Source organism: Poecilia reticulata, chromosome 7 (assembly GCF_904066995.2).
Source record: "Poecilia reticulata chromosome 7, P_reticulata-male-v2, whole genome shotgun sequence".
In the NCBI taxonomy this organism is placed as follows: Eukaryota; Metazoa; Chordata; class Actinopteri; order Cyprinodontiformes; family Poeciliidae; genus Poecilia; species Poecilia reticulata.
Window position 1 is genome coordinate 31,298,647 of NC_088836.1, and position 15,461 is coordinate 31,314,107.

The 15,461-nt window shown below is 40.7% G+C and overlaps 1 protein-coding gene and 1 long non-coding RNA gene across 2 annotated transcripts; one reads left to right on the top strand and one right to left on the bottom strand.

Moving 5' to 3' along the window:
* The first annotated feature begins 238 nt into the window (after nt 1–238).
* LOC145552306 (uncharacterized) lies at nt 239–2,970 on the top strand. Its single transcript, XR_014088304.1, has 2 exons — nt 239–524; nt 2,499–2,970. It is a non-coding gene; the product is annotated as an uncharacterized LOC145552306 (long non-coding RNA).
* A 1,821-nt stretch (nt 2,971–4,791) lies between these two features.
* npbwr2b (neuropeptides B/W receptor 2b) lies at nt 4,792–9,365 on the bottom strand. Its single transcript, XM_008404285.3, has 2 exons — nt 9,068–9,365; nt 4,792–8,610 (listed from the first exon to the last, which is right to left on the bottom strand). Exon 2 carries the CDS (start codon nt 7,964–7,966, stop codon nt 6,968–6,970), a length of 999 nt encoding a protein of 332 aa, XP_008402507.1. The 5' UTR covers nt 7,967–8,610; nt 9,068–9,365; the 3' UTR covers nt 4,792–6,967.
* Nucleotides 9,366–15,461: the final 6,096 nt, after the last annotated feature.

Here is a 15,461-nt window from a genome sequence, read left to right on the forward strand (position 1 = left end):
CTAAACTTTAACACATATATCAAAATGTATTTAACTTAAAGTTTACAGAGCAGCCCAGTAAATTGCCATTTTTAGAAAAAGCTAAGTGCGCTAAACACCTTCAAATTCAGCAAAAGCGCTAAAGGAAGCTAAGAGTTAACTATGCACTTTTTGCCCATTAGCAGATTTGTGGAAATGTGACCACCACTGGAGACATCAGCACTAGCTGATGGGCCGTTAGCTAGTGCAGCAGCTGGTTACCATGGAGACTGAACGTAGGGCAGTTGACAGATATTGCTGACCACAGAGTCACACTGATTTCTCAGGAAATTCCCCCACCTGCTTGGGCTGCAGGAGATGTGCCATTTGGTCTGTAATGTAGGAAAGACTGTAGAAATGTTTCAGGAACCAGAACCGACCTTCTGGAACAGCCAGCGGGTTAAACCCACGGTTTTACAGCCATCGGATTTGACCATCATGATGCTAAGAAGGACGAGTTTTCTGGTGGGCATTAGCTGGATGCCTGATGGATAACTATACAGAAGGTAATTTGTGCCACAATTTCATAAATTACCTGCTATAAAAAGAACAGAATACATTAGAAGTATGGCATGACTGCCAGTTTATTAAGGACTGTGCTACCTAAGCACACAGTGCAACACTGCCACCTGCTGGTATGTTATTCACATGGCTGTTAAAATGCCAGATTTCCCCTGGCAGAGCAGGATGTGACTAAAAGACCCTTAGACACTAATTTCTATCCTTCTGTGAAGAAAGTGCTGCCTGTGTCAGTCTGGTTCCAAACATCTCCAGTAGTAACGCTGCAGCCTGTTCCTCCATGAAGACACTGCAAACAAGACGATCCAATGAAAATAGTTTGCTAACCTGTCAAGAGAAAATGTGTGTTTGTTTAGCAGTGACAACAAGAAGGGGCATTTTGGTATCTTAACGATTTGGTAAGTGGTTTGATTTGCTTAGTTTTGCAAACGATTAATCTATGCATCAAAAATAATACACCATCCAGTTACGGGAGATTTAAGATTTTGTGACACCAGCTTTATTCACAGCAATCAGGAGGTAGGAGCTTGTTAGCAAGAGAAGGGAGGGAGAGATTAAATAAGAGATAATGTCAGGTTTATTTATTTCCAGATTCCAACAGCTGGACGTATGGACACAATGACTAACAGAGGATTTCTTAATTCTTTCTTCTGTGGCTACTCGTATTAGATGTAGCTTTAATAGAAAATTTAGGCTCCTTATTGACATAAAACCATGTTCCACTTGCTAATGATGATTGAAAAATGTAATTCCACAACCTGAAGGACATTGTAAACAACACTCAAGAAGGATCTCGTATTTAAATGATGCCTAGTTTGTAGAAAGAAGGAAACATCCTTACACCATTACATTATGTGACTTCAGTGTTAAACTGTTGTTTCTCATCATTTTTCTCCTTTTCCCACAGAAATAACCACAGAGCCAGTTAAATAAAAATCCCCTTAGTTCAGCAGTTTCTGGAAAGTTCACATTAGCCACATTGGCTAATCAAAGTCACTTTATCCCATATGTTGATTCTCATTTGCTGAATTGACCTGCTGCAATGTGATTGGCTGTTTCCATGTTTGTGTTTTCAAGCAATTTGACAGTTAAAGCAGTCAGTGAATGTATAAGTTATTTCAAGTTATTGACTCTGAATCAATTTACTGTTTACCTGACAAACATGGCAACTAACTTCACCTTGGAATAGATTGATTGCTAAGTTTGTTACATTCACTGAACATGAAGGAAAGAGTCATCTTGTCTCACCACACAGCTGAGATCTTTCCCATGGTGCACCTGAACATGCAAACAGCCCTCATGGGAAATATCTTCCATCAGACTACCACACACACACACACACACGCACACACACACACACACACACACACACACACACACACACACACACACACACACACACACACACACATGCTGAGACATTATACTTGTCCCCATATGCTGTGTTTGTCTCCAGTTAAATATGTAAAAGTATCAGTAACCTACTGAATGTTACGCTCATACAACCCCTGCAATGTGGATTTACTAGGATAAACGCTGCCCTCTAGTGGCAAATAGTTATAATTACAGGAGCAAAGGCTCCATGTTGTGGCTCCTCTAATCCGTCTCATATTGAGAACTGATTGACTGCATTAATAGAGAAACATAAAAAAGAAAAAAAGGAACAAATTGGCTTTCAACACAAAATTCACAAAGCATCTATCCTGATTACATTTACTTTAACTCCTGCTGTATAAAATACAATTGTTGTGTTTAGTTTTTTTATTATTTGTTTTTTTTATTATTATTTTAATAAAAATACTGATGAGTTCATCGAATTTGCAGAAAGAAAAATCTATCAAAAACTAAAAAATAAGGTAAAGACTCATACATCTGGAGAGAGAAATGAGATAAAAATGCTGGATGGGTTTAGAGGTTAAATGGATTTGAATCAAGAAAAATGATCTGGTTTCTCCTGTCAGGTGGATTAAAGGTGGATTTCTTGGAGCACCGAGAGCTTAGCTGTCAGAGCAGTCATCCATCAGAGGAAAGCATCGTGCTTCAGTCTCCTGCACCGACCGTGGATGATGATGATGATGATGATGATGATGATGATGATGATGATGATGATGATGATGATGATGATGATGATGATGATGATGATGATGATGATGATGATGATGATGATGATGATGTTCTTGGGTAAAGATGCTGCAGAAGCCTGAATGAGCTCATGAATGTGAAAACATGCCTGGAATAAGAAGTGCAGGATTTGGTGTGAACAGGTGAAACAGAAATGGATCATGAAGCTGGCCAAGTTATCCAATATATGGGACTAAATTTAAAACATCATATGTATAAATTTCAAATTTAGGAAATGGAGTAAAAAGAAGGAAGACAGCAGAGAAGTTTAGGAGAACATGAGATTAAAAAAAGCAAGTACATGAAAATAAATATATTCTTCTTGTTCCATGTGGGAGTACATTCTGTTGTAGAATCGTTTTTTTCCTCTATTAAGTGATGTACTTGAAGTATAAAGTTTATATTTTATTGTATATTTCAAACATGACTTAAAAGAAATTTGACTTCATGATTTAATGCCTTGAAATTGGGCCTCTGTCCCTTTAAAAAAAACTAGTGCTCTTTCTGAGCAGGAAGTAATCACAACATGGCTCCTCTATTAACCCTTTGACAATGTTTTTGTCACCGTTATATTGACAAATATCTCCTATAACAAGCTCAGTAGATGTGCAGTTCCACCAGGTGTTTGCTAATTGCTGCTGGCTAGTCTGAAGGAGCTGAGTGGGAGAGTTGTAGGGGAGAGCTGCTCTGTGACGTGGAAGCTCTGAAACTCTGAAACTACAGCTTCATCCTCGAATGGTTGCCACAGAGATTAATGGATTTTCAAACATGCATAAAAGAGTCGAGGCAACACTCCAGGTATGTTTTTATTAGGTGGTAACATTATAACATGATGTGAAGCTATCCGTGACAGAGCAGCTGCTCTCTGCTGACTGCAGACACTACAGCAGTGGCACCTTTTGGAGAGATGAGTCACTCTCTTGTCTTACGGTTCGATGGAAAATCTGGGTTGGGCAGTTGCCAGGGGAACGAACAGTCCAGGTGGAATTAGCGTGAAATGAAGGCTGGATATCTGGAAACGCTTTACAAGGCCAGAGTGATGGCAGAATCCAGTCAGAGTCCGTGGAATCATGAACTCTGAACCAGGAGGACGTTTTTAATAAACACCTAGATGTTTTATGATCCAAAATGAATGTCCAAATAAAGACAGAAATTCTCCAGCATTTTCTTCTTCTACTCCCATCTCTCATCTCTGTCAGAGCTAAGCCTAATAAAAAGGAACAAAGATGATCTGAATGGACCAGGACTTCCTGAAAACATGATTTTTGCTTCACTTGCAGCTAAACTCTGGTGATGTTTGCTTTCTGTGGAAAAGAAAATGTAATATTTTCTGTAGCGTTTCATTGTAACTGTTTTACATTTGTTCGCTTTTGAAAGTTCAGCGAAAATGTGAACTGAAACAACATGATTTTGTGAATTTCTTTAGTACTTCCTGCCAAATCGAATCACTTGGATGAAGTGGTTTTATGGCTGCATCAAAATTAGCATATTTTCCAAAACTGCAATGGAATCACTTTTTTTGCATCACGAGTCACATAATCAACAACCGGATGTTACTACTGGTGGAAACAACAAAGAAGATGACAGGAAGTGGTAGGAGGATGATGGTCGAATGGTTTTTTAGCAACATACTGCTGTGATTTTAATTGTGCTTCTTATTTAATGTAAACATCTCAATCGGATTGTTGGGTTTTTTGACATTCACAGAATATCAACTAAGTTTTGCATAGTGGAAATGCAATGATTCAGATTCCACATTCTGAGTAAAAGCATTTAAATTAAAGGCTGGATTTTACTGAACTAAAAAAGATTATTCTAATCAAATGAAAGATGCTTTTTACACCATTAAGAGTCTAACATTTCAGTTGGTGCTTCTACTTGAATCTCTTTAAAGTTTCTAAAGATGATGAACCGCAGTTATTAATCCATGCTGTACTCTCTGGTAAACCTGGTGGTGATTTATTTCCTGGGAGGATTTATCGCCAGCAGTACATCCTGGACACCACAAGCTGCCGTGGCAACAGACTTAGTGACCTTCCAGTGACACGGCGCAGCGACCTCCGACCCGGTCGCTGTGACATCACCCAAACTCCTTCATCCTCAGCAGAACAATAACCACTCTCATGAGCAACGTGTTATGCATGTTGTTTTATTGTACACTGGATCTATAAAAATCTAATCTTTCTGCGCAGTTCTAATGATTCCAAAAAATACATGATTCAAAATCCAAAAATACATGATTGCAACTGGGAAAATAAAGTTATATTTCTTAAGTTATTAGGAACTAAAGGCAGCTCCAACATAAACATTTCAAATAATGCACTGTGATTCTTCTTACAGTATGCATTAAATAATGATTCATGACTGCAAACTCAGATAAGTTCTCATTCATGTAAGCAGAATATTTCTTTAGGATTTTATAATCATATAATACTATGACTATACATTCTTCTGTACAGATAAATACAAAAAAGGCTCATCCATTTACAGCATTTATCAGTCTGTTGATGCAGTCAGAGCCCTGTTCTCCATACTCTGTTGGACAATTCAGGGATTTTACAGGCACTCCATCATTTAACTGAAACTAAATTACCTTTAACTTTTCTCTTAAAACTCTAATTCTGGTATTTACTTATGTACAACAAACTGTATAGATTTCTCTAGCTCCAAACAAATGATGTGTTAGAGTAATAACTAACAGTATTACTGGTGTTACTAATGATATTAGCAATGAAGTGATAATAGAAAGACACATGGCACCTACTGACTTGGCAAAAGGCTTCTCAACAAATGACTCGGCTGCATGTTAGGTTATACCACCTGTCAGCAACAGGGGGCAGCAAAAGCTCACCAACACAACAATCTGTGCAGAGAAACAGACACAAGTTGATATAGCCCTCCTGTCCCATGCCTGGTGTATGTTAGGCTTACAGTACAGCTGCCAGGGTCGGTAAGGTGCATTTCTGAGTTACAAAAAACAATTCACATGAGGGACAAACACACACACACACACACACACACATGCAGGAAAAATCCATTGATCTTTTAGAAATGCTGAGTTAATTTTTCCTGCTTTTATCCCATTTGTTGAAAGACAAAACCTGAATGTCAGCGTCTGCACTGACACGGCTCTGTTTGGGAAAAGCAAAATTCAGTTTCTTTGCATATAAGATCAAATAAGTCCAACACAAAAGCTGTGAAAATAAAAATCCCCTCATGCTACCTTCCAACTGTGACTGGTCACGTTTGACCCTTAAAAGTTCTTCTTCGGTCCCAGAAGAGCAGACAGTGTCCAGTACAGGTGACCCGTTCTGCCGTCCATCTTCTACAGTCAGAAATAACGTGGAGTTTTCTTTTGTCTTCGTCTATTTAATACAATGTTTCCCACTGTGTGATAACTTCCATAACAGCTACATGGGGCAAAGTGACTTAACAGAGAAGCTGGTTGCTGAAATGACAAAATCCTTCATTTGTTTCCACTTTTACCTCCAGAATAATAGAAGTGGAGAAGCCAAACAGCTGTTCATGAACAATAACAGACGTTTGTTCTCTCTGCTTCTTACGATTTATCTAATGAAATTTTATTAGTTATTCCAGTAAAACTTTAGTTTTTTTCCTTTTTTTTAACCAAATGAAACTTTGTGCAGATACAATGTGGAGCTAATAAAACAGATTCAGTAAAAGATTAGTTTTAAAGCTGCACATTGTAACTTTTATTTAACAAAATGTTTTGTTTTTTTTTACTTATTATTTGTTAAAACTGTGAAAATGTCTGGACAGCAGAATATGAAACAGATAATCTGTGTAAATCTCCTTCACCTCCTCTCTGAGCTGCTGCTGCACCGAAAACAACCAATCAGAGACAGGAGGAGGGTCTTAGTGCTGTCAATCAACCTCTTGCACGTGCTGCTAAATTTGCTAATGGCGGCGAAACAACTCACCATTACAGGAAAACCGTCGTCATTGGTAGCCATGCTAATTAGCCTAGCCTTAGCATTCATGACAGGCTGCGTTGACAGGGCGACGCAGAGAGGTAAGTGGGTGGTGCACACATGGGGATGATTGACAACACTAAGACTCAACCTGATTGGTGGTTTCTAGCACTGGGAGACGGCAAAGGAGAAAGATGTTTCATGTTATCTGTCTCATAACATACTGTCACGACAAACTGACAGTTTCAACAAATACACCGCAGTTTTAACTAGCAACAAAAACCTAAAGTCCATCTTTATCATTCCACCTCCACTCTTGGCCTCCTAGCTTTAAAAATACAGCGCAGAGTTTAAATCAGGTTCAGGGTCTCCCAGGTTCAGGCCGGTCTGCATTCCATCATCTTCTTAAAAGCTTTTGTGAAGCTGTCGTCCAGGAAGGCGTACAGGAACGGGTTGAGACAGGAGTTGGCGTAGCTCAGGCTGGTTATGAAGTAGGAGATCCCGATCACCAGAGGCGTGCTGCTCAGGTCCGTCGTCAGAACCACGATGGTGCTCAGGTGGTACGGCGTCCAGCAGAACAAGCACACGGCCACCACGATGAAGACCATGATGGTCACCTTCTTCTTGGCCTTGTCCAGAGCCTTGGCGTTGCTGTTCAGCCTCATGTTCCGCAACTTGTAGAGCATCATGGTGTACAAAATGCAGATGGTTGAGACGGGAATGGCGAAGCCCAGGATGAGCGTGTAGATCCGGCTCATTTTGACCCACAGAGCCTCCGGCATCGGCAGGAGCAGCACGCAGCTCTTCCTGCCGTCGTGTGGATTCACGTAGACGCCGGCGAAGACGGTGAAGGGCATGACGATGAAGATGACGAGGAGCCAGACGCAAAACGAGATGATTTTGGCGGCTCTGTAGGTGCGGTACGGCATGCGCTTGGAACTGACCGTTGCCCAGACAACCAGATAGCGATCGATGCTCATAACCGTCAGGAAGTAGATGCTGGAGAATATGTTGTAGTGGTCAATGCTGAGGATGACTTTGCACAAAACTTCGCCAAACGGCCAGTAGTTCAGCAGATGGTCCGCTATGCTGATCGGCAACACCAGGGTGAACAAGTCATCTGCAATGGCCAAGTTCAGGATGAACATGTTGGTGACCGTTTTCATCTTCGGGGCTTTGAGGATGACGTATATGACAGCCATGTTGCCCGTCAGTCCCACCGCGCAGATCACAGAGTAGATGATTGGCAGGATGATGTAGAGGTCGGCGTTGAAGTACGGGATGATGCAGTTCAGGTCGGAGCCGTTCCCCGACGGGTCCACCGAGTCGTTGCAAACCGGCAGCTCACCTCTTGGATGGGTCACGTTTTCCATCATGTTTCCACGGATGTACGAGTTGAGATCAAGGTTTTTTCACTGGCAGCATTTTCAAAAGGAAAAAAATATATATATTTTTAAAAAGTAGAGTTGAATTGGAGCTCGGTGTCTAACATCTTCCCTCATCAGTCAGGGGGGAAAAAGCCAGGAGAAAAGGTCAGGCTGATGGAGGATCAGCGCTTATTTCATCCTCTGCTTAATTTACCGGCAGCAATTTCACATCTTTTCATCTCAGAACCCAACAACTTGCGCTCTTACCTCCTCTTGACTTAAAACATACACAGACTTCACTCCAGAGGACTTCTAGTAAAACGGAAATGCTGAGGGCTCTTGGTGCTAAAGCTCTCCAAACAGTACTTTGTTTGCTGTTTACTTTACAGTCCTTTAGTCTTCATATTCCCTTGATTTTCGCTTTTATTTGTTATTTTAAAAAATGAAAAATGACTTTCTGTGATAGAAGATGCCTCTCAGGTCCTGATCGGAGTCAGGTGTCCTCCAGCCTCTGTTCCTGTCCTCCCTCGATGTTAGACACTGAAAATGTGATTTTTAGCTGCAGAGCTCGGTTCCGTTCGGTTTGACGCTGTTTGTAAAGCGCTCTGGAGAGGTTCCAGTGTGCGTAACGCATGAGTGGCGCATCCAGTCACCTAACAGGAGGGAGATGTGGACAGGAATTAGTTGCCAGAAATGGGAAGAGATACAATTAACTAGAGTCAACAACGACTAGTATGATGACAAACTGTGAAAATAGATTTTAAAGGTACAGATTTGGACCAAAACCACATTTTATCCGGACAAATCAGGACAGAGTGCGGAATATTTTAAATATGACCTTTCCCGATTAAAATACACTATTTCTCCCTCAATACGCTTCATAAGATTATATTCCTAAATGAAGTTTTCTTTCATTTCTTTCATTTAACGGATAAATATATCCGTTAAATAAAAACAGGCAAAAAAAAAAAAAATCACGCAAATAAAAACCTCCCTGTTGAGAAGGTCGGATTTCTAAAGTTCAGTAAAGCACGTCGCTGCATCCTATTTGCAAAAAAGTGTGAGAATCAGGTAAAACTGAACGGATGAAGTAAATGGAGGTGAGTTTACCGCTGTGTGAGCCGCCGGTCCCTCTGTCGGGTCTGGAGGCGCGCTCCGCTCTCCGCCGCGCCGCTCCGCGCCGCGCCGCGCCGCTCTCCCTCTCTGCCGACGCGTTCCTGGAAGGCAGCGCCTCCGGCTGACGTCATTTCGAGATCCCCGTGTCAATCATGTGGATCTCCATCCGCCCGGCCGAACCCGTCTGCCTGCACGGTGTCCTGCGCAGGTCAAAGTGGGTTTTTTCTCTCTTCTTTCTCTGCCGGTTTCAGCCTCTGACTGGACGATCTGCAGGCTGCACTGATCGTCATTCCCTCCATTCCTCAGGACACACATGGTGGGGCAGCGCATCAGGGCTGCTGTAGGCAGAAAACATGTAGAACTGCATGAAAATAAATAAATAAATAAATTCTGAGCTTCCAAAGTGGACAGTTTGCAAGAAAAATATCTCAGAAATCTTTGAAAACTCAGAAAATTTCCAGATAAAACAGAAATTTCTGAGCTCCGAAAGTAAAAACAAATCTACAAGATAAGAAATACCCTCAGAAAATCTGAGATTAATCTCAGAAATGTTCTAGAAAAAAGAAGTCTGAGATCCAGAAATGTTGACTTCTGAAACTGAACATCGTGCTTCTGGTGAGCTTCTCTTCTAACACCACCCTGTAGGCAGCTGCCCATGTTCAGGGTTCACTGGAGCCCCAGAAGCAGCTGCTCCTTCACATGGAGAGGAGCCAGCTGAGGTGGTTTCTGCATAGGATGCCTCCTGAGCTCAGCTCTCCTCCCTGGTGAGGTATTCTGGTCTCGTCCCACCAGGAGGACACCCAGGACATCCAGGACACCCAGGACATGCTGGAGGGATGCTGTTTCTGACCTGGGAACAGTTTGTGACTCTCTGCTCAGGCTGCTGCCTCCATGACCCGACCCCACATTTAGCAGATAATAACAGATGGCTGGAGTCTGAAGCTCAGCTTTGATATGGTAATGATGCTGCTTCGCTGACCTAAGAGAAATCAAGAGCAACAGCAGTTTGTAGCATCTAGATGCAGTGAGTCTATAGCACTGCAGAGCTCACCAGAGATGAGAGTAAAAAAACAGATTCCATAAAACAATTACATTTATTTACACTTTCAGGTGAAGGATTGTTAAATCCGGCCCTCGGTTTAGGAACATGTTTAGTATTGATATCCAATAATTGCCTCAGAAATGGAGTCGTTGTGAGGCCACAGTGAGTTCTGTTGATGCTTCATTGTTTTATTCAGATCCCTCATGCAACGTGCCTGAGGACGTGTGGCTTTAATGCTGCCTGCCGACTGCATCAGGATGCACATCATCAGTCCAAGCAACAGCCTCCATGTAATGAAACTCCTGATGGGATCCAGCGGAGCTGAGAGCGAACAACACTTTACTCCACAGGTTTGGAGTCAGTCACTGAAGCTCTCCAAAATATTTAATGGTTCAGTTGTTTTCAGGAGTTTTCATGTCAATTCATGTCGGATCTTTTTAACTAAAAGACAGGATTTGAATATTTCCTTGCCAACTACTTAATTATATCAAAAAGATAATACAATATATGCAACATGGAAAACTTGAGTCTTATTTCAATATTTATTGGTTTATTTATTGTCAGTACTTGAGAAGTTTTTGATCAACAGGTTTGGTACTTTTTAACCTCCATTGAAGGAGTTAAATATTATTTGTGTTGTTTTTATTGTGACTTTCTGTAAAATGAAAAAAATCTGAATCTAGTGTTTTTACATGCTGAAATCAAAGAGAAGCATTTTCACTCTAGTGTAGATTTTAAAGAAAAAAAATTCAATTTCAGTAATCAGTAAGTTAGTGAACCTCTTAACCCTGCCTCCCCAGATTGGATGCTTAAAGGAAGACAGATGAATGAATGAAGTCCAAAGTGAAGAACTTTTCTGGAAGACAGGAACGAATGTGACTAAAAAGCTGGGATATTTCCTCGTAGGCAGCAGGAAATCTACCCACAAATTGGCTTAATGATCACTTCAAACTGCCAGACGTGGTCAGAATCGATCTAATCACCTTTGTGCCGAGCGATCCGGCCTAGTCAACGGTGCAGTGACACACTGATCGATGGATCGATGGAGGACAACTGGGAGCTGTCCACGTCCAAACCTGCCCAGAGCAAAGTCACACTGGATGACGAACACCGGACTATATATAGATGCACACCTGCACTGCTGGAAAATCCTTCATACATCACAACTCAGACGCTCCGACAGTAGATATTCATTCATCGCATCTGTGTGACTTTAGTTGTTTTTCCAGTTAAATTAATCAGAGTAATTACAAGAAAACCGTCAGGGAATAGTTCTAATTCATGTTTCCATCGATGACATTATCTCAGAAATGTGCAGAGGAATGTGAAAACAGAGCTGAGTCTTTCAAGCACCGGTGACTCAATACATTATGGCATTTTTTCATGTCTACTGCATCCTTTAATAAGCAGTGTTGTTGCCTCTGAAGCATCGCGGCTCAATCAAATCAAGCCGAATCATTTATGTTTCAGAAGATGATTACGGCTCTTCACTGAAAGTTTCCCAAACTGCTGTGGAAGGAGAAGTGAGGCTGGAGAAGAGCTGCAGGAAAACGAGGAGATGAAGTGAAGACGCATGCAAATGATTCAGTGTGATGTTCTGAAAAAATTTAATATTTATTCTGGACTTGGTTAATCCAAACGGAGTCTGAATTACGCATGCAAGCAGAAAATGGTAAATATAATGCACTCCCAAATAGTCATTGATATTTCAAGTAGCAGCGAAAGCATGAAGCCATCAACAAGCTTCTGTTATCATTCTGGCCGGCTCAATCTGTGGAGCTCATTGGTAATGGTTGACTTCCTGGCACAGACCGTATTTAAATTTTGACATTTTCATGATTCTTTCCAAAAGCTTGATGTTAACCTGCTTCTGAAGAAGGCTTGTTATGTTTTTTAACGTAATATCATGGGAACAAACTTATTCACGTGATTTTAATTCCGTTTCTTCTGTACAGTTTTCCTGATATCTCCAAACCTCGCCCTCCATCTCTGATAAGTATTCTGACATGTGCCTGTCTGTGTTTGCCCGTACCGGTGGAGTTTGGATTTCTGTGCGGTATTTTAGTGTCTGTGTTAAATATGTTTGGTGTCTCTGATGTCCCTGCAGCTGCAGCGTCTCTCTGCTGCTGCAGAGCTGCAGGTTAGACAGACACATTCCAACCTGCCTCTCCTCTCCACAGAGTCCTGAGTCCTGATCCATCTCACTGCTGAAAGGGTTCAGTGCTGTGGCTCATCTCCAGGTCCAGGTTAACTCAATGCACTGGATGTAGTAATTATAAGGAAGTCATTGTAAAAATAGGACCTTACTGCGTTTTCCAACAGACAATAATCACAGTGACAAATCAAAACTGGTTTTAAGTCTAAACAACTTAAACATTCAAATGAACTGTAGTAATTCTTGAAAGAATAATGGTCAGAAACCCAGATGAACTCCTGCCTGCTCACGTCTCTTCAACTTGTTAGGGATGTTTGTCTTTATGTGCCAACCAAAGAAAATCCACCTTTAACTCAGATAGATGCACCAATTCTTCTTCTTTTTTAAAAAAAACACTCAAGTTGTTTGTTTTAGCCATCCCACCTCGGAAAAGAAAAGTTCAAACATGGAGTCGGTTTGCCTTTCACACCCAGGAGTTTAAATATAGCTAAGTCCAATCACTACCAAGGAAAATAAATGCCACTTCTGAACTGACAGCTATGAAAACTGCAGCCTGTAGCGTGTCAGTTCAGGTAATTCAGCTTCCAATCTATGTTTTCTGTTTAATATCTTAGATATGTTCTATGAAGAAATCTGCAAATAGATGGTGAGAGTCGACTGTAAAAGTCCCACAGAAACTCGAAGGGAGCATCGTTAGCTGTAAACCTGTGGGTTCAAAACAGTACATGGATGAGATAACACTGGATGTGAGTTATTATACCATAATGATTCTACATGGTGTGATAATAATTGAAAACCTGTAAAATTCAGCACTTTGTAATGATTTAATGTTGTGTACAAACATCTGAACTGCAGCTGTTGAACATTTCTGTGTTGGCTGTTTAACCACTGGGATGGATTAGCATTAGCCTTGAAAGCCTGTCGGCCGCCGCTGATGGATGGCCGGTCATGTGACGGATGGGTCCCGTCTGTTTGGGTCCAAGTGTAAACAAGGTAAGAATACAATCGCCTTGTCTTTGAAGAGGTCAGTTCAATACCAACAACAAACAAAGAGCAATCAATTTTTAACATGCAAGGAAAATTGATTATAGCTCTCTATTGGGACCGCCGCATCGTTTCTGCTCTCTCAACAGAATAAGTGATAGACTGGAGTGCATGCATTTAGTTTAGGTCTCATTATAACATGAAACTATCATCTCAAAGTGGACAGTTCTTGTCTTGCAACATGAATTAATTATTTCACAACAGCGATATATGAATATAAAGAGCAAAGAGGCAGTGATGTTTATTTTTTCCAACTACTGTAGGAAACTCAGGCTTGAAAAACTTTTAAACATGCGCTCATATAAGGTAGAAAAACATGAAGGCTTTTCAGTTTTAAATGATATAAAATGCTTTAAAATGGAAACCAGAACGATGTGAAAGAAAACACAACACTACAATTCAGATGATCCAAAAATAACTAAACCGATCAAGACTCGACCAATAATCAGGTGATCAGGTGAGGACCACTTAACTTCAAAATGCTGTTTCTAAAGCAGAAACACTAAAGAGGTTTAGAAAATAGTTCAACTAAATAACTATTTTAGTTATTTAGTTTCCATTTAGGGTCAGCAAAGTTTCCTGAATTGAATTTAGTTCCTGTTGGTAAATAAACAATAAAACTAGTTTAGTATAAACGTTTGATTAAAATGGGCACATCTATTTTTGAAATACCTAATATAATCATTTTCTCTCACTCTTTGACGAGGAAGAAATCTATTCATTTTGCTTTGAGTATTTTGATTTACATTAGACTGGGCCGTGTTTCCATTGTATTGGCTTGTATGGAAATAAAACCTATTTAGATGTTTGATTCCCATTTAAAACATTAGTTCAGGTCAGTTTCTGTCTCCTGTCAGTGGATCGTTTAGAGGTTGCAGTTGTCAGCAGTTTCTCCGTCTGTTTACGGCCCACTGTATTACATCAAAACCGTAACCCATCTCTCTGTTTGCTGCAGTCACGATTTGATAATTGAGGCAGGAAACAGAAGGCCAAGCCTTTTGATTAGCTGTAAAACCAAAGTAATGCCCAACTCCACATTAACCTCATTTAAACCTCTGAGACATCTGTGGCAGGAGACAGTTTAATTTCAATGATACAAAACAATATTTTCAACTGATTCCGTTTTACAGAAAGGGAAGGAGAGTTTTTCTAATTTAATATTGTTAAAGCTCTAAAGACACATCCTGCTGGCTGCCAGTAAAACCCTGCCGCTAATCCGCGAGCGCACATTAAGACTTCCAGGGAACATAAATGTTCTGACACGGGCTCTGAGGTAGGCCAGCCTGATGAATCACGCTCTGCAGGGCTGAAGCCAAGAAACTCTCTCAGCTTCGATGTACGGCTGTAAATAAAGCAGAACATGTTCAAATTCATCCACAACCTGTAAATCTAGAAGGAAGTGGCTTCTAAAAGCCTGATAGGACCGAATAATCGACCGTCCTCTGATCGTTGACTCACAGCGACACACTTACACACACGCCACAGCGGATCCCGTTGCTAAACAAACACACATCAAGCTTTTGTTGCCAAGTCTCTAAATATAACTGAAAATAGATCATAATCTGAAAGCTTTGCACAAATAAGACTTGAGACTTCACGCTTCTGTTCAGTAACATCCGCATGCTGGCAAAGCGTCAACAGAAAATGACTACATTTATAATAAACCTAGAGTTGCTTTCTAAACGAGACCATGCAGTTGTTACCTCATGGCTGGACTCAAGAGCTTAAAATAAATGTAGTTAAACACATTCAGTTTATTTGATGCAGTGCAGTGAGAGCAATACGTCTTGGAATGAGAACTCATTTTTCTTATACTTTTAAATCCATGATAGGATTTAAGCTTCTCCTTCTCACATGAAGCTGATAATAATCAAACTCCATCATCGATGTTCAGATGTTCCCAGCAGAGCGTTTCCTTCCCAGACTGCAGGTTTATTGGTGTTTCATTGAACAGTAGGCTCAATATTTTAGTGATCAGGGTTCTGGTTGTTACCCTTTTGGTCCTGGGAAGCCATCGCATGCAGATAAAACTGATTTAATTCATTTTAATCAAAATGTCAAATGTCTGTAGCCGGTGCCTGTTCTTAAAATCCTGATGGAGCAAAACAGTTTGTCCTTTTCTTTCATAACAAGGAACAAAACAAGAA